At 43.5% G+C, this 23,397-nt stretch overlaps 1 protein-coding gene across 2 annotated transcripts in view; it reads left to right on the forward strand.

The window, feature by feature from the left end:
* LOC139396411 (striated muscle preferentially expressed protein kinase-like) overlaps positions 1 to 23,397 on the forward strand; it is a 134,205-nt gene that overhangs the window by 78,409 nt on the left and 32,399 nt on the right. For both annotated transcript variants that reach the window (XM_071143451.1, XM_071143459.1), the window contains 5 exons: positions 12,519 to 12,748; positions 19,349 to 19,468; positions 20,107 to 20,211; positions 20,702 to 20,908; positions 21,105 to 21,228. In XM_071143451.1, the coding sequence (XP_070999552.1) occupies positions 12,519 to 12,748; positions 19,349 to 19,468; positions 20,107 to 20,211; positions 20,702 to 20,908; positions 21,105 to 21,228 (786 nt within the window). The remainder of the gene's footprint in view (positions 1 to 12,518; positions 12,749 to 19,348; positions 19,469 to 20,106; positions 20,212 to 20,701; positions 20,909 to 21,104; positions 21,229 to 23,397) is intronic.

Below are 23,397 nucleotides of genomic sequence, written 5' to 3' on the forward strand. Positions count from 1 at the left end.
ACAGATAAGAACAATAGGCTACAAACAGTGATGCCCAAGACCTGTTTATCATAAATTGAGACAATATTCCTTCCCCCTCTTCACACAACAATCTGGACTATTGTCCACAAGTAACTGGTCTTCTCTAGGAAGTAATGCCAAAAAAAGCCGATGCCAGTGAAATGCATGGTACATTAGGGCTGGTATTGGTCAACCCAGAGTCGATTGTTCTTTTGATTGGTTGACACTTGAAAACATGTATTTTTCCATATACAGTGCCTTGCAAAAGTATTCATCCCCCTTGCCGTTTTTCCTATTTTAAATTAAAAATGATTTTTATTTGGATTTAATGTAAAGGACATAAACAAAATAGTCCCAAAAAAATTCTACAAAATTTAAAACGGAAAAGTGGTGCCTTCATATGAAGCCCCTAAATAAGATCTGGTGCAACCAATTACCTTCAGAAGTCACATAATTAGTTAAATAAAGTCCACCTGTGTGCAATCTAAGTGTCACATGAGTATATATACAACTGTTCTGAAATGGCCCAGAGTCTGCAACACCACTAAGCAAGAGGCAACACCAAGCAAGAGGCAATATGAAGACCAAGGAGCTCTCCAAACAGATCAGGGACAAAGTTGTAGAGAAGTACAAATCAGGGTTGGGTTCTAAAAAAATATCTGAATGTTTGAACATCCCACGGAGTGCCATTAAATCCATTATTAAAAAATGGAAAGAATATGGCACCACAACAAACCTGCCAAGAGCGGTACACCCACCAAAACTCGCGGACCAGCCAAGGAGGGCATTAATCAGAGAGGCAACAAAGAGACCAAAGATAACCCTGAAGGAGCAGCAATGCCCCACAGTGGAAATTGGAGTCCATAGGACCACTTTAAGCCGTACACTCCACAGAACTGGGCTTTATGGAAGATTGGCCAGAAAAAGGCATTGCTTAAAGAAAAAATAAGCAAACACATAAAAGTAATGTGGGAGACTTGCCAAACATATGGAAGAAGGTACTCTGGTCAGATGAGACAAAAATTGAGCTTTTTGGCCATCAAGGAAAACGCTATGTCTGGCATAAACCCAACACCTCTTATCACCCCGAGAACACCATCCCCACAGTGAAGCATGGTGGTGGCAGCATGATGCTATGGGGATGTTTTTCATCGGCAGGAACTGGGAGACTAGCCAGGATCGAAAGAAAAATGAACAGAGCAAAGTACAGAGAGATCCTTGATGAAAACCTGCTCCAGACCGCTCAGGACCTCAGACTGGAGAGAAGGTTCACCATCCAATAGGACAACGACCCTAAGCACACAGCCAAGACAATGCAAGACTAGCTTCGGGACAAGTCTCTGAATGTCCTTGAGTGGCCCAGCCAGAGCCCGGACTTGAACCCAATCAAACATCTCTGGAGAGACCTGGAAATAGCTGTGCAGCGACGCTCTCCTTCCAACCTGACAGAGCTTGAGAGGATCTGCAGAGCAGAATGGGAGAAACTCGCCAAATACAGGTGTGCCAAGCTTGTAGCGCTACCCAAGAATACTTGAGGCTGTAATCGCTGCCAAAGGTGTGTCAACAAAGTACTGAGTAAAGGGTTTGAATACTTATGCAAATGTAATAGAAAACATTTTTTGTTGGTATATTTAAATTTGCCAAAACATTATAAGAAACCTTTTTTCATTTGTCATTATGGGGTATTTTGTGTTGGTTGATGAGGGGGAAATTTTTTTTAAAAAAAATAAATAATAATCTCTCCATTTTCGAATGACGCTGTGACGTAACAAAATATGAAAAAAGTCAAGGGGTATGAATACTTTCCGAATGCGCTCTAGCGGACATAGAAGTGCCGACCCCGGATATAATTTGGGATGCCTTTAAGGCGTACATTAGGGGGATAATAATCTCAAACTCTGAAAAATCTGATTCAGAAATTAAAATGAAAGGAAAAATTACTCACTTTCTAAAATATTTACAAGGTAAGGAAGAAAACGTAACTTAATTTCGGAACTTAAGCAGGAATACGATCTTTTACTTTTGAAGAGAGCCAACAACATGTTAAACTCAAATAATGCATACTGCTTAGTGGCAAATAAACCTGGTTAATATCTCGCAGCTCTCACAAAACGAATACATGCTAAACTAGTAATCATTTAAAAAATTAAAGATTCAAAGCTGTAATGAAACAACAACACGATTAATTACCATTTTAAAAGCTTCTATGAAAATGTATATAAATCAGAATTTAACAATAGTTGGATGGATCCTATAGCCTTCTTAGACTCAACTCAACTCTGAAGCAATTATCAGCAGACAAAAAATGACTAAAAACAGATGACCCAATAATAAATATTAAATGCTGTTAAAACATTCGCATGTAGAAATGCACCAGGATAGGATGGCTTTCTCATGGAATTCTATTCAACATTTTGGGACAAATTAGCTCCCCTATTTACACAAATGACAACCCACATATCACTCAATTCAGTACTTCCTAGTTCCATGTATCAAACAGTTATTTCAGTTATATTACAACCAGGAAAATCTGTAGAGTCCCCTGCTGACAGCTTGGAAAATTCCAGAAAATGTTGTCATGGCTTTAGAATCTTCTGATAGCCTAATGGACATCATTTGAGTCAATTGGAGGTGTACCTGTGGATGTATTTCAAGGCCTACCTTCAGACTCAACGCCTCTTTGCTTGACATCATGGGAAAATCAAAAGAAATCAACCAAGACCTCAGAAAAAAAAATTGGAGACCTCCACAAGTCTGGTTCATCCTTGGGAGCAATTTGCAAACACCTGAAGGTACCATGTTCATCTGTACAAACAATAGTACGCAAGTCTAAACACCACGGGTCCACGCAGCCGTCATACCTCTCAGGAAGAAGATGCGTTCTGTCTCCTAGAGATGAACGTACCTTGGTGCGAAAAGTGCAAATCAATCACTGAACAACAGAAATAGGACCTTGTGAAGATGCTGGAGGAAATGAGTACAAAAGTATCTCCATCCACCCTAAAACATGTCCTATATCGACATAACCTGAAAGGCCGCTCAGCAAGGAAGAAGCCACTGCTCCAAAGCCACCATAAAAAAGCCAGACTAAGGTTTGCAACTGTACATGGGGGCAAAGATTATACTTTTATGCGAAATTTCCTCTGGTCTGATGAAACAAAAATAGAACTGTTTGGCCATAATGACCATCGTTATGTTTGGAGGAAAAAGAGGGAGGCTTGCAAGCCGAAGAACACCCTCCCAACCATGAAGCACGAGGGTGGCAGCATCATTTTGTTGGGGTTCCTTTCTGCAGGAGGGATTGGTGCACTTCACAAAATAGATCAACATGAGGTAGTAAAATTCTGTGGATATATTGAAGCAACATCTCCAGATGTCAGTTAAATCTTGGTCGCAAATGTGTCTTCCAAATGGACAATAACCCCAAGCATACTTCCAAAGTTGTGGCAAAATGGCTTAAGAACAACAAAGTCAAGGTATTGGAGTGGCCATCACAAATCCCTGACCTCAATCCCATAGCAAATGAGAGGGCAGAATTGAAAAAGTGTGTGCGAGCAGGGAGGCCTACAAACCTGACTCAGTTACACCAGCTCTGTCAGGAGGAATGTGCCAAAATTCATCCAACTTATTGTAGGCAGCTTGTGGAAGGCTACCCGAAACGTTTGACCCAAGTTAAATAATTTAAAGGCAATGTTACCAAATACTAATTGAGTGTATGTAAACTTCTGACACACTGGTGATGTGATGAAAGAAATAAAAGCTGAAAGAAATAATTCTCTCTACTATTATTCTGACATTTCACAATCTTAAAATAAAATGGTGATCCTAAGTGACCTGATACAGGGAAGTTTTACAAGGATTACATGTCAGGAATTTTGGAAAACTGAGTTTAAATGTACAGTCATGGCCAAAAGTTTTGAGAATGACACAAATATTAATTTTCACAAAGTCTGCTGCCTCAGTTTGTATGATGTCAATTTGCATATACTCCAGAATGTTATGAAAAGTGATCAGATCAATTACAATTAACTAAAAAGTCTCTCTTTGCAATGCAAGTGAACTGAATCCCCCCAAAACTGTCCACTGCATTTCAGCCCTGCCACAAAAGGACCAGCTGACATCATGTCAGTGATTCTCTCGTTAACACAGGTGTGAGTGTTGATGAGGACAAGGCTGGAGATCACTCTGTCATGCTGATTGAGTTCGAATATCAGACTGGAAGCTTCAAAAGGAGGGTGATGCTTGGAATCATTGTTCGTCCTCTGTCAGCCATGGTTACTTGCAAGGAAACACATGCCGTCATCATTGTTTTGCATATAAAAAGGTTTCACAGGCAAGGACATTGCTGCCAGTAAGATTGCACCTAAATCAACCATTTATCGGATCATCAAGAACTTCAAGGAGAGCAGTTCAATTGTTGTGAAGAAGGCTTCAGGGCGCCCAAGAAAGTCCAGCAAGTTCCAGGACCGTCTCCTAAAGTTGATTCTGCGGGATCGGGGCACCATCAGTACAGAGCTTGCTCTGGAAAGGCAGCAGGCAGGTGTGAGTGCATCTGCACGCACAGTGAGGCAAAGACCTTTGGAGGATGGCCTGGTGTCAAGAAGGGCAGCAAAGAAGCCACTTCTCTCCAGGAAAAACATCAGAGACTGACTGATATTCTGCAAAAGGTACAGGGATTGGACTGATGAGGACTGGGGTAAAGTCATTTTCTCTGATAAATCCCCTTTTCGATTGTTTGGGGCATCCGGAAAAAAAGTTTGTCCGGAGAAGACAAGGTGAGCGCTACCATCAGTCCTGTGTCATGCCAACAGTAAAGCGTCCTGAGACCATTAATGTGTGGGGTTGCTTCTCAGCCAAGGGAGTGGGCTCACTCACAATTTTGCCTAAGAACACAGCCATGAATAAAGAATGGTACCAACACATCCTCCGAGAGCAACTTATCCCAACCATCCAGGAACATTTTGGTGACGAACAATGCCTTTTCCAGCATGATGGAGCTTCTTGCCAAAAGGCAAAAGTGATAACTAAGTGGCTCGGGGAACAAAACATCAATATTTTCGGTCCATGGCCAGGAAACTCCCCAGAAACTCCCATTGAGATCTTGTAGTCAATTCTCAAGAGGTGGATTGACAAACAAAACCCCACAAATTCTGACAAACTCCAAGCATTGATTATGCAAGAATGGGCTGCCATCAGTCAGTATGTGGCCCAAAAGTTAATAGACAGCATGCCAGGGCAGATTGCAGAGGTCTTGAAAAAGAAGGGTCAGCACTGCAAATATTCACTCTTTGCATCAACTTCATGTAATTGTCAATAAAAGCATTGTAATTATACTTCAGTATTCCATAGTAACATTCAACTTTGTGGAAATTAATATTTATGTAATTCTCAAAACTTTTGGCCACGACGGTGTTTGGCTAAGGTGTATGTAAACTTCCGACATCAACTGTACTCATACATTTTATAAATCGTGACAGTAAAATTATACATTTATAAGCAATAAAATGGCAGAACTCTTACCAGACTTGATACATATCAATCAAACATGGGTTATTAAAAATAGACACTTTTAAACAAATACAAGAACGTGTTTCAGTTTAAAACAATACACAAAAAAATAAGATAGATTTGCCAATAATGGCTGTTGATGGCTTTCAACCATCTTGACTGGCCTTTTCTTTTGAAAACTTTGGAAGCTTTCAACTCCCCAACTGAAATAATAAAATCTATAAAACATTTGCATTTATGTCCTAAACAATCAGAATTGATAAACATGAATGTAAACTAAACTTATTTGCAGATGATCTTCTGACCAATATTGAAAACGCAATGCCCACTTTGCTAAAAAATATTTAGAAAATACTAAAGTATCTCAGGTTATAAAATAAGAGGCATTAGAAGAAGACAATCTATTTCAGGATAAATCAATGTTAAAGTTTACATAGCTGGCCATATATGGACATTACATTTTACTTTATGGGTTGGTTATGTACAGTGGCTTGTGAAAGTATTCACCCCTCTAAAATGTATTCTTTGGGGATTTGTATCATTTGGTTTACACAACATGCCTACCACTTTGAAGATGCAAAATCTTTTTTATTGTGATATAAACAAGAAATAAGACCAAAAACCTGAACTTGAGCATGCATAACTATTCACCCCACCAAAGCCAATAGTTTGTAGAACCACCTTTTGCAGCAATTACAGCTGCAAGTCTCTTGGGGTATGTCTCTATAAGCCTGGCACATCTAGCCACTGGGATTTTTGCCCATTCTTCAAGGAATAACTGCTCCAGCTCTTTGAAGTTGGATGGGTTCCGCTGGTGTACATCAATCTTTAAGTCATACTACAGGTTCTCAATTGAATTGAGGTCTCGGCTTTGACTAGGCCATCCCAAGACATTTAAATGTTTCCCGTTAAACCCCTCGAGTGTTGCTTTAGCAGTATGCTTAGGGTCATTGTCCTGCTGGAAGATGAACCTCCTTCCCAGTCTCAAATCTCTGGAAGACTAAAACAGGTTTCCCTCAAAAATGTCCATGTATTTAGCACCATCCATCATTCCTTCAATTCTGACCAGTTTCCCAGTCCCTGCCGATGAAAAACATCCCCACAGGGTTGTGGGGATGGGTTGGTGATGGTGTTCTCGTGGTGATGAGAGGTGTTGAGGTTGCGCCAGACAGCATTTTCCTTGGTCTTCATTTTGCCACTTGCTTGGTGATGCCTCTTGCTTGGTGGTGTTGCAGACTCTGGGGCATTTCAGAAAAGGTCAATATATACTGAGATCATGTGATAGATCATGTGACACTTAGATTGCACACAGGTGAACTTTATTTAACTAATTATGTGAGTTGTGAAGGTAATTGGTTGCACCAGATCTTATTTAGGGGCTTCATTGCAAAGGGGGAGAATACATATGCACACACCACTTTTCCGTTTTTAACCCTTTAGAATTTTTTAAAACAAGTTATTATTTTAATTTCACTTCAGCAATCTGGACTATTTTGTATATTTCCTTCACATGAAATCCAAATAAAAATCAATTTAAATTACAGGTTGTAATGGAACGAAATAGGAAAAACGCCAAGGGGGTGAATACTTTTTCAAGACACTGTATGCTTCTTCTAACCCATCTCTTTCTACTGCATATAATAATACCATTGAATTCAATCTTTACATTAATATATATCATTAATAATTCCAAAAATGGATGTACATTTAGATTTGTGAACAGCCATCCATAACAACCACAATCCGTAAGGCGCAAATAGCTAAATGAGAGGTCAGCAGTGTGATTCAAATCAATGCGCTATGTAGATATCAATAATAAGTGATATCCTTACCGCTGTAGACTACACCACTTGCTGTCATCCTTACCTCCAAGCGTTTATTCAAGTGGCGTAATCTTTGGATGCCGATAGCAGTCGCACCACTGAAAGCCATAGCTTGGACTATAGCCCACAAAAACCTATTCCTGCTCTTTTCCCGCGATCCATCAAACACATTTGGAGTATCATCATAGTGTTCTCTGACTTGTGGTCAGACTTACTGGGGTGGAACAAACTTGAATGTGTGCCTTTTTTCAATGCTGATTTAAATGTCATTGAGAAAACAGAGAAGTGTCAACAACAACAAAAAATCCTCAAACATTCTTTCTGAATTTAAAAGTAATCCTCAGAGTAAACATCAAGTGTTTCAAAAGTATCTGTAATCTGATTTACAATATTTTTTGCTGATAATGTAACGGGATTACAGTTTTTTTTTTGTAATCGCATATATGTAACAGATGGATTTGCAGGTGGATTTGATGGTTGTGGCACACATGTAACAAGGTCATATTTTGGTTTGAGTTATTAACATTGTAATTCACAGGTGACTTTCAAATGTGTAATTACAAAATATTAGTTACATAGTAGCGCAAGAGAATGTGTAATATCATCAGTACTTACACATGTGGAATAACCTTCAGCAAATTAATGCGTAATTACACATTCCTTGTTCCAATTGTGTAACAAAGGATTCCGCAACAACCCTATTAACATGCAATTACATAGTAAAACCTATGTAACTACTGTTTACACAGTTATTACTGTGTTAGTTGCATAGTAAAAGGATATCTTAATGCAAAGTGTTACCAAAAAGAATTCTAATGTTTGTAATTTCCGCTTTAAAATGTCAGACTCCAAAAAAAAATTATCCAATAAATATAATCCACATAATAATTCACATTTCCTGTTGCTACAGGATTATTTCCCTGCTGTAGCAAAGTGGGTCAAATTAAGGTCCTTCATCTGCATTCGTAAAGTATTCAGACCCCTTGACTTTTTCCACATTTCGTTACGTTAGTCTTATTCTAAAATTGATTACATTGTTTTTTTCCGTCATCAAACTACACACAATACCCCACAATGACAAAGTTAAACCGGGTTTTAGATATTTTTGGAAAATTCTAAAATATAAAAAACTGAAATATCACATTTACTTAAGTATTCAGACCCTTTACTCAGAACTTTGTTGACACACCTTTAGCAGTGTCACCTTTAACAGTCTCGAGTTGTCTTGGGTATGATGCTACAAGCAAGGCACACCTATATTTGAGCAGTTTCTCCCATTCTTCTCTGCAGATCCTCTCAAGCTCTGTCAGGTTGGAAGTGGAGTGTTGCTGCACTGCTATTTTCAGGTCTCTCCAGAGATGTTCGATCGATCGGGTTCAAGTCAAGGCTTGTATCATTTGGTTTACACAACATGCCTACCACTTTGAAGATGAATAATCTTTTTTATTGTGAAATAAACAAGAAATAAGACCAAAAGGTGCCACTCAAGGACATTCTGAGACTTGTCCCAAAGCCACGACTGGTTTGTGTTGGAAGGTGAACCTTCGCCCCAGTCTGAGATCTGAGTGCTCTGAAGCAGGTTTTCATCAAGGATCAATCTGTACTTGCTTCGTTCATCTTTCCCTTGATCCTGACTAGTCTCCCAGTCCCTGCTTCTGAAAAAGATCCCCACAGCATGATGCTGCCACCACCATGCTTCACCGTAGGGATGGTGCCAGGTTTCCCCCAGACGTGACACCTGTCATTCAGGCCAAAGAGTTCAATCTTGGTTTCATCAGACCAACGAATCTTGTTTTTCAAGGTCTGAGAGTCCTTTACGTGTCTTTTGGCAAACTGCAAGCAGGCTGTCATGTGCCTTTTACTGAAGAGTGGCTTCTGTCTAGCCACTCTACAGTACCATAAAGGACTGATAAGTGAAGTACTGCAGAGATGGTTGTTCTTCTGGAAGGTTCTCCCATCTCCACAGATGAGCTCTGTCAGAGTGACCATTGGGTTCTTGGTCAGCTCCCTGACCAAGGCCATTCTCCCCCGATTGCTCAGTTTGGCTGGGCGGTTAGCTCTAGGAAGAGTCTTGGTGGTTCCAAACTTTTTCCATTTAAAAATTATGGAGGCCACTGTGTTCTTGGGTACCTTCAATGCTGCAGAAATGTTTTGGTACCCTTCCCCAGATCTGTGCCTCAACACAATATTATCTCGGAGCTCTATGGACAATTCCATTGACTTCATGGCTTGGTTTTCGCTCTGACGTGCAATCTCAAATGTGGGACCTTCTATAGATCAGTATGTGCCTTTCCAAATCATGTCCAATCAATTGAATTTACCACAGGTGGACTTCAATCAAGTTGGAGAAACATCTCAATGAGGATCAATGGAAACAGGATGCACCGGAGCTCAATTTCGATTTTGATAGCAAATGGTCTGAATTCTTATGTAAATAAGGTATTTCAGTTTAGTGTATTTTTTTGCTTTGTAATTATGGGGTAACGTGGAAAAAGTCAAGGAGTCTGAGTACTTTCCGAAGGCACTGTACCTGTACTGTATTTGGAAAATGTCACGTTCTGACCTTTATTTCCTTTGTTTTGTATTTATTTAGTATGGTCAGTGCGTGAGTTGGGTGGGCAGTCTATGTTTGTTTTTCTATGTTTTTAGGGTATTTCTATGTTTCGGCCTAGTATGGTTCTCAATCAGAGGCAGGTGTCATTAGTTGTCTCTGATTGAGAATCATACTTAGGTAGCCTGGGTTTCACTGTGTGTTTGTGGGTGATTGTTCCTGTCTCTATAGGACTGGATAGGACTGTTTTAGGTTTTCGCACGTTTGTTGTTTTGTTAGTTTTTTCATGTACAGTTTCGTTATTAAAGTACAATGAATAACAACCACGCTGCTTTTTGGTCCGCCTCTACTTCACAACAAGAGAACCGTTACAGAATCACCCACCACAACAGGACCAAGCGGCGTGGTAACGGGCAACAGCAACAGCAGCGTGAAGAGGAATGGACATGGGAGGAAGAATTGGAAGGTAAAGGACCCTGGGCACAGCCTGGAGAATATCGCCGCCCCAAAGAAGAGCTGGAGGCGGCGAAGGCGGAGAGGCGCGGATATGAGGAGGCAGCACGGCGGCGTGGATGGAAGCCCGAGAGTCAGCCCCAAAAAAATCTTGGGGGGAGGTAAACAGGAAGTGTGGCGAAGCCAGGTAGGAGACCTGCGCCAACTTCCTGTGCTTACCGGGGGGCTGGAGAGACCGGGCAGGCACCGTGTTATGCTGTGAAGCACACGGTGTCCCCAGTGCGGGTGCATAGCCCGGTGCGGTACATTCCAGCTCCGCGAATCGGCCGGGCTAGAGTGGGCATCGAGCAAAGTGCCATGAAGCCGGCTCTACGCATCTGGTCTCCAGTGCGTCTCCTTGGGCCGGATTACATGGCACCAGCCTTGCGCATGGTGTCCCCGGTTCGCCTGCATAGCCCAGTGCGGGCTATTCCACCTCGCCGCACTGGCAGGGCGACCGGGACCATTCAACCGGGTAAGGTTGGGCAGGCTCGGTGCTCAAGAGCTCCAGTGCGCCTGCACGGTCCGGTCTATCCGTCACCACCTCCACGCACCAGCCCTCCGGTGGCAGCCCCCCGCACCAGGCTGTCTCTCCGGCTCATCCTTGCAGGGGCTCTCGCCTGTCCAGCGCTGCCGGAGCCTTCCTCCTCTCCAGCGCTGTCGGAGTCTCCCGCCTCTCCAGCGCTGCCAGAGCCTTCCTCCTCTTCAGCGCAGCCGGAGTCTCCCGCCTGTTCGGCGCTACCAGAGCTCCCGCCCCTCATTCCAGAGGCACCAGAGCTACTCAGTCCAGCGCTGCCAGAGCTTTCCTCTCAAGCGTCGCCTGAGCCACCCGTCTGCCCAGCGCCGCCTGAGCCACCCGTATGCCCAGCGCCGCCTGAGCCACCCGTCTGCCCAGCGCCGCCTGAGCCACCCGTCTGCCCAGCGCCACCTGAGCCACCCGTCTGCCAGGAGCCGCCAGTGCCGCCAGTCTGCCAGGGGCCGCCAGTGCCGCCAGTCGGCCAGGGGCCGCCAGTGCCGCCAGTCGGCCAAGGGCCGCCAGTGCCGCCTGTCGGCCAGGGGCCGCCAGTGCCGCCAGTCGGCCAGGGGCCGCCAGTGCCGCCAGTCGGCCAGGGGCCGCCAGTCAGCCAGAGCCCCTCTGTCCCGAGCTGCCGCCCCTCTGTCCCGAGCTGCCGCCCCTCTGTCCCGAGCTGCCGCCCCTCTGTCCCGAGCTGCCGCCCCTCTGTCCCAAGCTCTGTCCATTGAGAAGGGTCGCCATGGTTAGGAGGCCACGGAGGCGGACAATAAGTTAGACTAAGACTATGGTGAAGTGGGGGCCATGTCCAGCACCAGAGCCGCCACCGCGGACAGACGCCCACCCAGACCCTCCCCTATAGGTTAAGGTTTTGCGGCCGGAGTCCGCACCTTTGGGGGGGGGTACTGTCACGTTCTGACCTGTATTTCCTTTTTCTATTTATTTAGTATGGTCAGGGCGTTAGTTGGGTGGGCAGTCTATGTTTGATTTTCTATGTTTTGGGGTATTTCTATGTTTCGGCCTAGTATGGTTCTCAATCAGAGGCAGGTGTCATTAGTTGTCTCTGATTGAGAATCATACTTTGGTAGCTTGGGTTTCACTGTGTGTTTGTGGGTGATTGTTCCTGTCTCTGTGTTTTGCACCAGATAGGGCTGTTTTGGGTTTTCACATTTCATTGTTTTGTAGTTTATTCATGTATAGTTTTCCTTTATTAAAAACATGAATAAACATTTTGGTCCGCCTCTACTTCACCCAAAGAAGACCGTTACAGAAAAGCTACATTTTATGTATACTGTACTCCAGTATTTTGTATTTTAAATAAAGTTACGGATATATTGTTCTAGTACAGAATGTTACCTTTTATTTGTGGGTGTTTTCATTCATATGTTTTACCATTTAGACATACAATCACTTATGTATCCATTTAAAGAAATTATACGTATTTGGCCAAATTTACTATAGTGTATAAGTAATCAAATGTTTTTATTATTTGGAATCACAATCCTTGCACGTAATGACTACATTGTGCTTTTAACTCTACAAATATGTTGCGGGTGTGTTTTGGGTCATGTCTTCCCAATAGTAACTTCCCTTCCCTTCGCCCCTTCTCTCTCTCACCTCCCTCCCTCCAAAGGGCAAAGCTAGAGAAGATGCCATCCATCCCGGAGGAGCCCGAGGTGCCGGACAACGAGGTTGAGCGCTTCACCATGCCTGACTTTGTCAAGCCCCTGTACGACCTGGACGTGATCGAGGGCAAAGAGACCGTGCTCAAGTGTAAGGTGGCTGGACTGCCGTACCCCACCATTGTGTGGTTCCACAACGGCAAGAAAATCGACAGCACGGAGGACAGGAAAATGACACAGTGTGAGTTGAGATTGGTATTTTATAAATCCAGCTCTATAAGTTTAAACTGCAACTTCATCAAGTAAGAACAAATTGTATTGGTGGAGTACACAGTTTATCAGATGTTATAGCGGGTGAAGCGAAATGCTTATATTACTTGGACCTATCAATGCAGGAAAATGTCAAGCAAGTACACAATTAATAATAAAAATATATTCAAGAAATGTCGGAACGAAACCAATTAACATCCCACATAGCACTGTAAAAGTAATCCAAATGCATTCTATACGTACAGTGCATTCGGAAAGTATTCAGACCCTTCCCCTTTTCCACATTTTGTTACGTTAGTCTTATTCTAAAATGGATTAAATAAAAAATGTCCTCATCAATCTACACACAATACCCCATAATGACAAAGCGAAAACAGCTTTTTAGAATTTTTTTCAGATTTATAAAAAAATAATTATATTATTTATATAAGTATTCAGACCCTTTGCTTTGAGACTCAAAATTTAAATCGGTGGCATCCAGTTTCCATTGATCATCCTTGAGATGTTTCTACAACTTGATTGGAGTCCACCTGTGTTAAATACAGTTGATTGGACATGATTTGGAAAGGCACACACCTGTCTATGTAAGATCCCACAGTTGACAGTGGATGTCAGAGCAAAAACCAAGCTATGTGGTCAGAGGATTTGTCCATAGAGCTCTGAGACAATATTATGTCGAGGCACAGATCCGTGGAAGGGTACCAAAACATTTCTGCAGTATTGAATGTCCCCAAGTGGCCTCCATCATTATTAAATGGAAGACGTTTGCAACCACCAACACTCTTCCTAGAGCTGGCTGCCAAGCCAAACTGAGGAATCAGGGATGAAGTAACTTTATCAGGGAGGTGATCAAGAACCCGATGGCCACTCTGACAAAGATCCAGAGTTCCTCTGTGGAGATGGGAGAACCTTCCAGACGGACAACCATCTCTGAAGCACGACACCAATCAGGCCTTTGTGGTAGAGTGCCAGACGGAAGCCACTCCTCAATATAAGGCACATGATTGCCTGCTTGGAGTTTGCCAAAAGGCACCTCAGGACTATCAGACCATGCAAAACAAGATTTTCTGGTCTGATGAAACCAAGATTGAACTCTTTGGCCTGAATGCCAAGCGTTACCTCTGGAGGAAACCAGGCACCTCTCATCACCTGGCCAATACCATCAGTACTGTGAAGCATGGTGGGGGCAGCGTCATGCTGTGGGGATGTCTTTCAGCATCAGGGACTGGGAGACTAGTCAGGATTGATGGAAAAATGAATGGAACAATGTAGTGAGAGATCCTTGATAAAAACCTGCTCTAGAGCGCTCAGTACCTCAGACTGGGGCGAAGGTTCACCTTCCAACAGGACAACGACCTGTTGCACACAGCCAAGACAACACAGGAGTGGCTTTGGGACAAGTCTCTGAATATCCTTGAGTGGATATTGAGTGGATACCCAATCGAACATCTCTGGAGAGACCTGAAAAGACATGTGCAGCGAACCTCCCCAACCAACCTGACATAGCTTCAAAGGATCTGCAGAGAAGAATGGGAGAACCTCCCCAAATACAGGTGTGTCAAGCTTGTAGCGTCATACCCAAGAAGACTTGAGGCTGTAAGTGTAATCGCTGCCAAAGGTGATTCAACAAAGTACTGAGTAAAGGGTTTGAATAATTATATAAATGTGATATTTTTTTAATATTTTTTGTTTTATTTCGAAAAACCTGTTTTTGATTAATCATTATGGGGTATTGTGTGTAGATTGATTGAATACCTTCCAAATGCACTGTACATACACCAAATTGATGTACACAATATATACTAAGAATGGTATGTACAGCAGTAGATATATTAGAGTGACCGATGTCAAGAATCCAGAATATGAATATGCAATTTGTTTTTAAAAAAGTAACGGCTTTGCTTTATTCTTGGCCAGGTCACAGTTGTAAATGAAAACTTGTTCTCAACTAGCCTACCTGGTTAAATAAAGGTGAAATAAAATAAATAAATAAAAAGGCTTGACAGCCAACAAGGAGGAGGTGAGAGCCCTGGCGGAGTGGTGCCAGGAAAATAACCTCTCATCCCCACGGATGGCACTGTGATAGACTGCATCCAATTTGTTGAATAGAGTGTTGGAGGCTTTTTTGTAAATGACATCGCCAAAGTCGAGGATCAGTAGGATAGTCAGTTTTACGAGGGTATGTTTGGCGGCATGGGTGAAGGATGCTTTGCTGCGAAATAGGAAGCCGATTCTAGATTTAATTTTGGATTGGAGATTGTTAATGTGAGTCTGGAAGGAGAGTTTACAGTCTAACCAGACACCTAGGTATTCTAAGTCAGAACCGTCCAAAGTTGTGATGCGGGTGGGAGGATGCGGGCAGCAATCGGTTGAAGAGCATGCATTTAGTTTTACTTTCATTTAAAAGCAGTTGGAGGCCTCTGAAGGTGTGTTGTATGGCATTGAAGCTCATTTGGAGGTTTGTTAACACAGTGTCCAAAGAAGGGCCAGATCTATACAGAATGGTGTCGTCTGCGTAGAGGTGGATCAGAGAATCACCAGCAACAAGAGCGACATCATTGATGTATGCAGAGAAAAGAGTCGGCCCAAGAATTGAACCCTGTGGCAACCCCATAGAGACAGCCAGAGTTCCGGAAAACAGGCCCTACAATTTGACACGCTGAACTCTATCAGAGAAGTAGTTAGTGAACCAGGCAAGGCAGTCATTTGAGAATCCAAGGCTATTGAGTCTGCCGATAGGAATGTGGTGATTGACAGAGTCGAAAGCCTTGGCAAGGTCGATGAAGACGGCTGCACTGCATTGTCTTTTATCGATGGCGGTTATGATATCGTTTAGGACCTTGAGTGTGGCTGAGGTACACCCATGACCAGCTCGGAAACCAGATTGCAAAGCGGAGAAGGTACGGTGAGATTCTAAATGGTCCGTGATCTGTTTGTTAACTTGGCTTTCGGAGACTTTAGAGAGGCAGGGCAGGTCTGTAACAGTTTGAGTCTAGTGTCTCCCCCTATGATGAGGGGGATGACTGCGGCAGTTTTCCAAGCTTATCTCAGACGATAAGAAAGACAGGTTGAACAGGCTAGAAATAGGGGTTGAAACAATTTTGGCGGATCATTGTAGAAAGAGAGGGTCCAGATTGTCTAGCCCGGCTGATTTGTAGGGATCTAGATTTTGCAGTTCTTTCAGAACATGTCTGGATTTGGGTGAAGGAGAAGCGGGGCAGGCGAGGTCTTGGGCAAGTTGCTGCAGTAGGTGCTGAGATGTTGACCGGGGTAAGGGTAGGGGTAGCCAGGTGGAAAGCATGGGCAGCCGTAGAGAAATGCTTATTGAAATGCTCAATTATAGTGGATTTATCGGTGGTGACAGTGTTTCCTAGCCTCGGTGCAGTGGGCAGCTGGGAGGAGGTGCTCTTACTCTCCAAGGACTTTACAGTGTCCTAGAACTTTTTGGAGTTTGTGCTACAGGATGCACATTTCTGAATGAAAAAGCTAGCCTTAGCTGGGCACAGCTGGGTGTAGAGGGTGGTCTATAGCAAGCGGCAACAGTGAGATACTTTTTTCTGAAAAAGTGGATTTTAAAAATTAGAAGCTTGAATTGTTTGGGTAGAGACCTGGATAGTAAGACAGAACTCTGCAAGCTATCTCCACAGTAGATTGCAACTCCGCCCCCTTTGGCAGTTCTAACTTGCCGGAAAATGTTATAGTTAGGGATGGAAATGTCAGGGTTTTTGGTGGTCTTCCTAAGCCAGGATTCAGACACGGCTAAGACATCCGGGTTGGCAGAGTGTGCTAAAGCAGTGAATAAAGCAAACTTAGGGAGGAGGCTTCTTCTGCTTCTTCATGCTTGAAACCAAGGCTTTTACGGTTACAGAAGTCAACAAATGAGAGCACCTGGGAAATAGGAGTGGAGCTAGGCACTGCAGGTCCTGGATTAACCTCTACATCACCAGAGGAACAGAGGAGTAGACTAAGGCTACGGCTAAAGGCAAAAGAACTGGTCTTCTAGGACGCTCGGAACAGTGAGTAAAAGGAGCAGCTTTCTGGGCGCGGTTGATTAGATTCAAGGCATAATGTTCAGACAAAGATATGGTAGGATGTGAGTACATTGGAGGCAAACCTAGGCATTGAGTGATGATGAGAGAGATTTTGTCTCTGGAAACATTTAAACCAGGTGATGTCACCATGTCATGTGGGAGGTGGAACTAAATGGTTGGTTAAGGCATATTGAGCAGGGCTAGAGGCTCTACAATGAAATAAAACAATAATCACTAACCAGAACAATAATGGACCAGGCATATTGACGTTAGGGAGAGACATGCATATCCGACTAATCATAGGGGACCATGAGTGGTTGGGCTGGCTGGAGACACGGCGATTCAGACAGCTAGCAGGCCGGGGCTAGCAAGCTAGCAGAAGGGCCTTAGAGGGACGTCGCGACAGAGGAAAGTCTGTTTTATCCTCGTCGTGCGGTTCTGTCAATAGACCAGTCAAGATGGATTAGTAGGGTTCCGTGTAGCAGAGGGGTCCAGTCTAATTGGCAAATGGATCTATTCAGCTAACAGTCCAATATGCTCTAGAAAGCTAGTGTGCCACGGCTAGCAGGCTAGCAGATGGGCATTCAGGGGACGTCGCGACGTATGAGCTGGTTGAGTAACCCCCTCGAGGAGATTAGGTCGGTAGTCCAGTCGTGAAGAATCGGCGGGGTTCTGTACCCCGTACCGACAGTAAAAGGGGTCCAACCCAGTTGGCAAAATAGGTATTGTAGCCCAGGAGTGGTTGATGGACCTCTTCAGCTAGCCAGGAGATGGGCCTAGCATGGGCTAGCTCCAGGCTAACTGGTGCTTGTTACGGGACAGAGTCATTAGCCAGGGATAGTTACTCGGATTGCAGATAGCTAGCTGCGATGATCCAGGTGAGAAGGTTCGGAGCTTGCGGTAGGATTCCGGGGATATGGAGAGAAAATAGGTCCGGTATGCTCTGGTTTGAATCGTGTTGTATAAACTGGCAAGAGCTTTCCAGGCTAAAGGTAGCTGATGACCGCTAGCAGTGGTTAGCTGACTACTAGCTAGTAGCTAGTTAGCTGGCTAGCTTCTGTTGGGTGATTCCGATTCAGGTAAAGAAAAATACTTTAGAAAAAAGCAGATCCTCACCACAGTGGGTGAGGCGGGTTGCAGGAGAGTATTTTGAAGTTGAGGTTTAGACAAATATTTGAAAAGATATATACATGGGACACGATAAGACGCCATCTTGGATATAATACTACCACTGTTGGGTCGTCAGCAAACTTGAAGATTGAACTGGAGACGTGCATGGCCACGTAGTCATGGGTGAACAGGAAGTACAGGAGGAGACTGAGCTTGGGCCCCCTTGTTGAGGATCAGTGTGGCGCAGGTGTTGTTGCCTACCTTGACCACCTGGGGTCGGCCCGTAAGCAAGCCTAGGACCCAGTTGCACAGGGAGGGGTTCAGACCCAGGGCCCTTAGTGATGAGCTTGGAGGGCTCTATGGTGTTGAAGGCTGAGCTGTAGTCGATGAACAGCATTCTTACAGCTATTCTTCTTGTCCAGTTGGTATAGGGCAGTGTGCAGTGCAATGGTGATTGCGTCGTCCATGGATCTGTTGGGACGGTATGGACATTTTAGTGTGTCTAGGGTGTTGGGTAAGGTGGAAGTGATATGATCCTTAAGTAGCCTCTCAAAGCACTTCATGATGACAGTTACCTTCGCATTCTTGGGTACAGAAACAATGGTGGACATCTTAAAGCAAGTGGGGACAACCGACTGGGATAGGGAGAGATTGAAATATGTCCGTAAACACTCCATCCAGCTAGTCTGCACATGAGGACGTGGCTTGGGATGCCATTTGGGCCAGCAGCTTTGCGAGGGTTAACATGCATGAATGTCTTACTAACGTCGGCCACAGAGATCGGGAGCACACAGTCCTCGTGAGTGGTAAGTGCCCACATCTGCAACTAGGTGTTGTTTTACTTGATGCAGATGAAGGTCTTTAGCTTGTCGGACCTCTTTAGGTATCAATATATCTGATAAGATATTGAATTTGGCCTTTACTTCTATAGCCTAGAGAACTGCATGGAATAACACATCCATACATGGCTAAAACTACAGTCCAAAAATGTATCGTTGGCGTCGCACAGCAAAACAGAGAACACAATCATGTTTGTGAGAGTCTCCCCTTTCCATAGAGTGGTGATAATAGTTTTCTAGCTCAAACTGTTCGGACGCTACAGACGGTTTTGTGAAAAGACAGATTTTCGAGATGTCTTGTGTTCTGACAAACACTGCTCTAGCTCTGCCACCTTTCACCGCAGATGCGGCAGTGCGACATCAGCGGATGTGGTGGATTGAGACACATCCAATGCAAAAAACGGATATCTCTAGCTTAAACTGACAGATTTTGATGGGGACGCACCGGTGCGTCAATCGACTATAGGGGGTCAGTTTAAGTGCAACAATGTTTTTTGGATTCAAATAATGCACTTTCAGCAGGATATAGCGATTATCTTAACGCTATCAAGGCATTGGGAAACTCACCCCTGTGGTGGTCCTCTCTTCCAGTCAGAGACATCCACAGCTTGGTCATCCATTCTGTCTGCCACGCCCACGGAGGGGTATACAAGAGCGTAATCTCCAACAAGGTGGGCAAGGCCACCTGTTACGCCCATCTCTATGTGACTGGTGAGGAATCCCAGATGATTTTTTGATAATATTACTTCAATCCTACAGGTATAATGCATTTTGGTACAGTTATAATGCATTGTAAGACATTTTCCATTGTCATCTGCATGTATGGTCCTCATATTGCCGAAGAACCATTTTAAGTCAGTTGACATTTCATTAACTTTGTGAAGAGAGTATAGTCTGTTGCTGAATCCCAAATCAACCCATATAGCCCCTACCTCCATGGTACTCTTGTAGATCTGAAAGAACCTGATAGGTTTAAGCAACACAGCAATTACATAGGTTTGCCTTGCTTTGCCTCGACTAGGTAGAATTTTCACCATAGAGCATGCAACTATCCAATTGTTTCAGATCTAGAGGCGGGGCTAGGGGTTGATTTGGTATGTTGATGCATGCACAAAAAGGTCATATCACCACGGACCATTAACTTGAATTACAGTGTTAATGGGATTATGCACCTTGTGTTTTTAACAAAAGTTCAAATCTATGATCAAATGCATTCGATTTAGCTATTTACTGTAGGGGATGTGATAAAGGAATACTGTATAATATGAAGGTTAATGAACACTTAAAATTGAACTCTTATATATGTGAAACACTTGTAGTGTGAAATGATATATCTATTACTGTTTCAGACGTTCTTCCAGATCCTCCAGATGGGCCCCCAGTAATAGAGGCTGTTACTGGCAAGACGATAACCCTGTGCTGGAAGAAACCCCGGAGGCTGGATCCCTCTATTGGTCATTTTCTTTTCACTGGCATTACTGTCATTCAATATAATATGGATTGTGGAGCCATGGTTTCCTGTATTTCAAGAGCTAGGGCTGCTAGACAGATGTGACAGCACACAAAAAAAATGTAAAAGTGAAGAATGATATATCTTTACTGCATTTAGATTTACCAAGTCATAGTTTAAAATTGAAAGCACAGCACCAGGGGGAATAATTTATTCTTTAAAGAATATTGAATAAGATGCGGCTGTGGGTAGATGGTATCGGTAATGCGGTTCAAACAAATCTGCAATGTGGGAATATAACAGTTCCAGCACATCTGAATTGCATTTTGTTTTGCTATCACATCCATTGTCCTAATACAGGAAAACGTCTAGTACACATTCAATTGAATTTTGTTTGAATGCCATTTCATCTGCCATCTGCACAGCTGGTCAAAGTCAATCCTCTGTCTACATGCGTTCACATCTTGAAAAGGTATATATGTTTGTCATTGCAGATCCCAACACATTGATGTATGCCATCCAACAACAAGTGCTGGGCTCAATCCAGTGGACCATCATAGCATCCAGTTTGAAAGAGCCTTGCTACACAGTGACCTCCTGCTCCAAAGGAGTCCGCTACACCTTCAGGGTCTTGTCAATCACCACCAAGGCCTTTAGCAAACCCTCTCCGTCCACAGACCCAGTGCAACTTGTCGACAGAGGTATGAGCCATCAAGTGAGGGCAACATGAATCGATGACACAGTGCTTATGTTGGTTGGTGGCAGGGGCTAATAACTAAATGAAAGCATGGCTTTCACTCTCTCCTTGTCCAAAGACTGCTAACAAAGCAAGGAAACAAATATGTAAATTATTTATTTGGATCAACTATTCCTTTACATGATTGTATTTCTCCCAAGGTCCATATCTTCAGGAGGCTCCAGTAATAATTGATAAGCCAGACATGGTGTATGTGCAGGAGAACCAGTCAGTCAGCATCACTATCACTCTGAACCACATCAACGCTGCAGTAATCTGGAAAAGGCAAGTCACGCACTGGATCACTACACCTGATAGTCTAATGTACAGTTATACACTGAGTGAATAAAACATTAGGAACACCTGCTCTTTCCATGACAGACTGACCAGATGAATCCAGTGAAAGCTATGATCCCTTATTGATGTCACTTGTTAAATCCACTTAAGTGTAGATGATCAGTGTAGATGATGGAGAGGAGACAGGTTAAAGATTTTTAAGCCTTGAGTGAATTGACTCATGGATTGTGTATGTGTGCCATTCAGAGGACGAACGGGCAAGACAAAAGGTTTAAGTTCCTTTGAACAGGGTATGGTAGTTGGTACCAGGCACACCGGTTTGAGTGTGTCAAGAACTGCAACGCTGCTGGGTTTTTAACACTCAACAGTTTCCTGTGTGTATCAAGAATGGTCTACCACCCAAAGGGCATCCAGCCACTTCAAAGTAAAAATAATGACCTGGACTAAAATATTCAAAATTGGAAGAAATTTGGTTGGAGGCAAGTGATTCTCGTTTAAGTGCAATTTACCTAATCTGTGGTAAATTTCAAGACTCTATAGGGTAAAAATAGCCATTCAACCAGTTTTGAAAAGAGAAAACAGAACATCCTGCTCCATTGTAAAGTGCAAGGGTGCCAACATACAATACAACTGTATTAACATGGACATTTTTAAGCAGATGCTTTTCATTTAAATATACAATTCAACTCATATTCACTATGCAGTGCATTCGGAATGTATTCAGACCTCTTCACTTTTTCAACATTTTGTTACGCTAGTCTTTTCTAAAATCGAACATACTACTTGTTTTACTCATCAATCTACGCACAATAACCATAATAACAAAAAAAAAATGTTTTTTTAGAAATGTTTGCTAATTTATGAAGCAAAAAAAACCTGAAATACCTGATTTACATAAGTATTCAGACCCTTTGCTATGAGACTTGAATCTGAGCTCAGGTGCATCCTGTTTCCATTGATCTTCCTTGTGAGGTTCCAACGACTTTATTGGAGTCCATCTGTGGTAAATTAAATGGATTGATCTTGATTTGGAAAGGCACACACCTGTCAATATAAGGTCCCACAGTTGACTGTGCATGTCAGAGCAAAAACCAAGCCATGAGATTGAAGGAAATGTCCGTAGAGCTCTGAGACAGGATTGTGTCGAGGTACAGATCTGGGAAAGGGTACCAAAAAGTTTCAGCAGCATTGATGGTCCCTGCGAACACAGTGGCCTCCATCATTTTTAAATGGAAGAAGTTGGGAACCACCAAGGCTCTTCCTAGAGCTGTCTGCCCAGGCTAAACTGAGCAATCGGGAGAGAAGTGCCTTGGTCAGGGAGGAGACCAAGAACCCAATGGTAACTCTGACAGAGCTCCAGAGTTCCTCTGGGAAGATGGGAAAACCTTCCAGAAGGACAACCATCTCTGCAGCACTCCACCAATCAGCCCTTTATAGTAGAGTAGCCAGACGGAATCCACTCCTCAGTAAAAGGCACATGACAACCCACTTAGTTTGCCAAAAGGCACCTAAAGGACTCTCAGATCATGAGAACAAAAAGTCTCTGGTCTGATGAAACCAATATTGAACTCTTTGGCCTGAATGCCAAGCGTCACATCTGGAGGAAAGCTGGCACCATCCCTACGGTGAAGTATGGTGGTGGCAGCATCATGCTGTGGGTATGTTTTTCAGTGGCAGGGACTGGGAGACTAGTCAGGATCGAGGGAAAGTTGAACGGAGCAAAGTACAGAGGGATCCTTAATGAAAACCTGCTCCAGAGCGCTCAGGAACTCAGACTGGGGTGAAGGTTCACCTTCCAACAGGACAACAACCCTAAGAACACAGCCAAGACAAGGCAGGAATGGCTTCGGGACAAGTCTCAGAATGTCCTTGAGTGGCCCAGCCAGAGCCTAGACTTGAAGCCGATCGAACATCTCTGGAGAGAACCTAAAAGAGCTGTGCAGCAAAGCTCCCCATCCAACCTGACAGAGCTTGAGAGGATCTTCAAAGAAGAATGAGAGAAACTCCCAAATACAGGTATGCCAAACTTATAGCGTCGTACCCAAGAAGACAAGCGGCTGTAATCGCTGCCAAAGGCGTGTCAATAAAGTACTGAGTAAAGGGTCTGAATACTTATGTAAATGTGATATTTAAGTTTTTTATTTGTAATACATTTGC

This window comes from Oncorhynchus clarkii, chromosome 3 (assembly GCF_045791955.1).
Source record: "Oncorhynchus clarkii lewisi isolate Uvic-CL-2024 chromosome 3, UVic_Ocla_1.0, whole genome shotgun sequence".
NCBI classification, from domain to species: domain Eukaryota; kingdom Metazoa; phylum Chordata; class Actinopteri; order Salmoniformes; family Salmonidae; genus Oncorhynchus; species Oncorhynchus clarkii.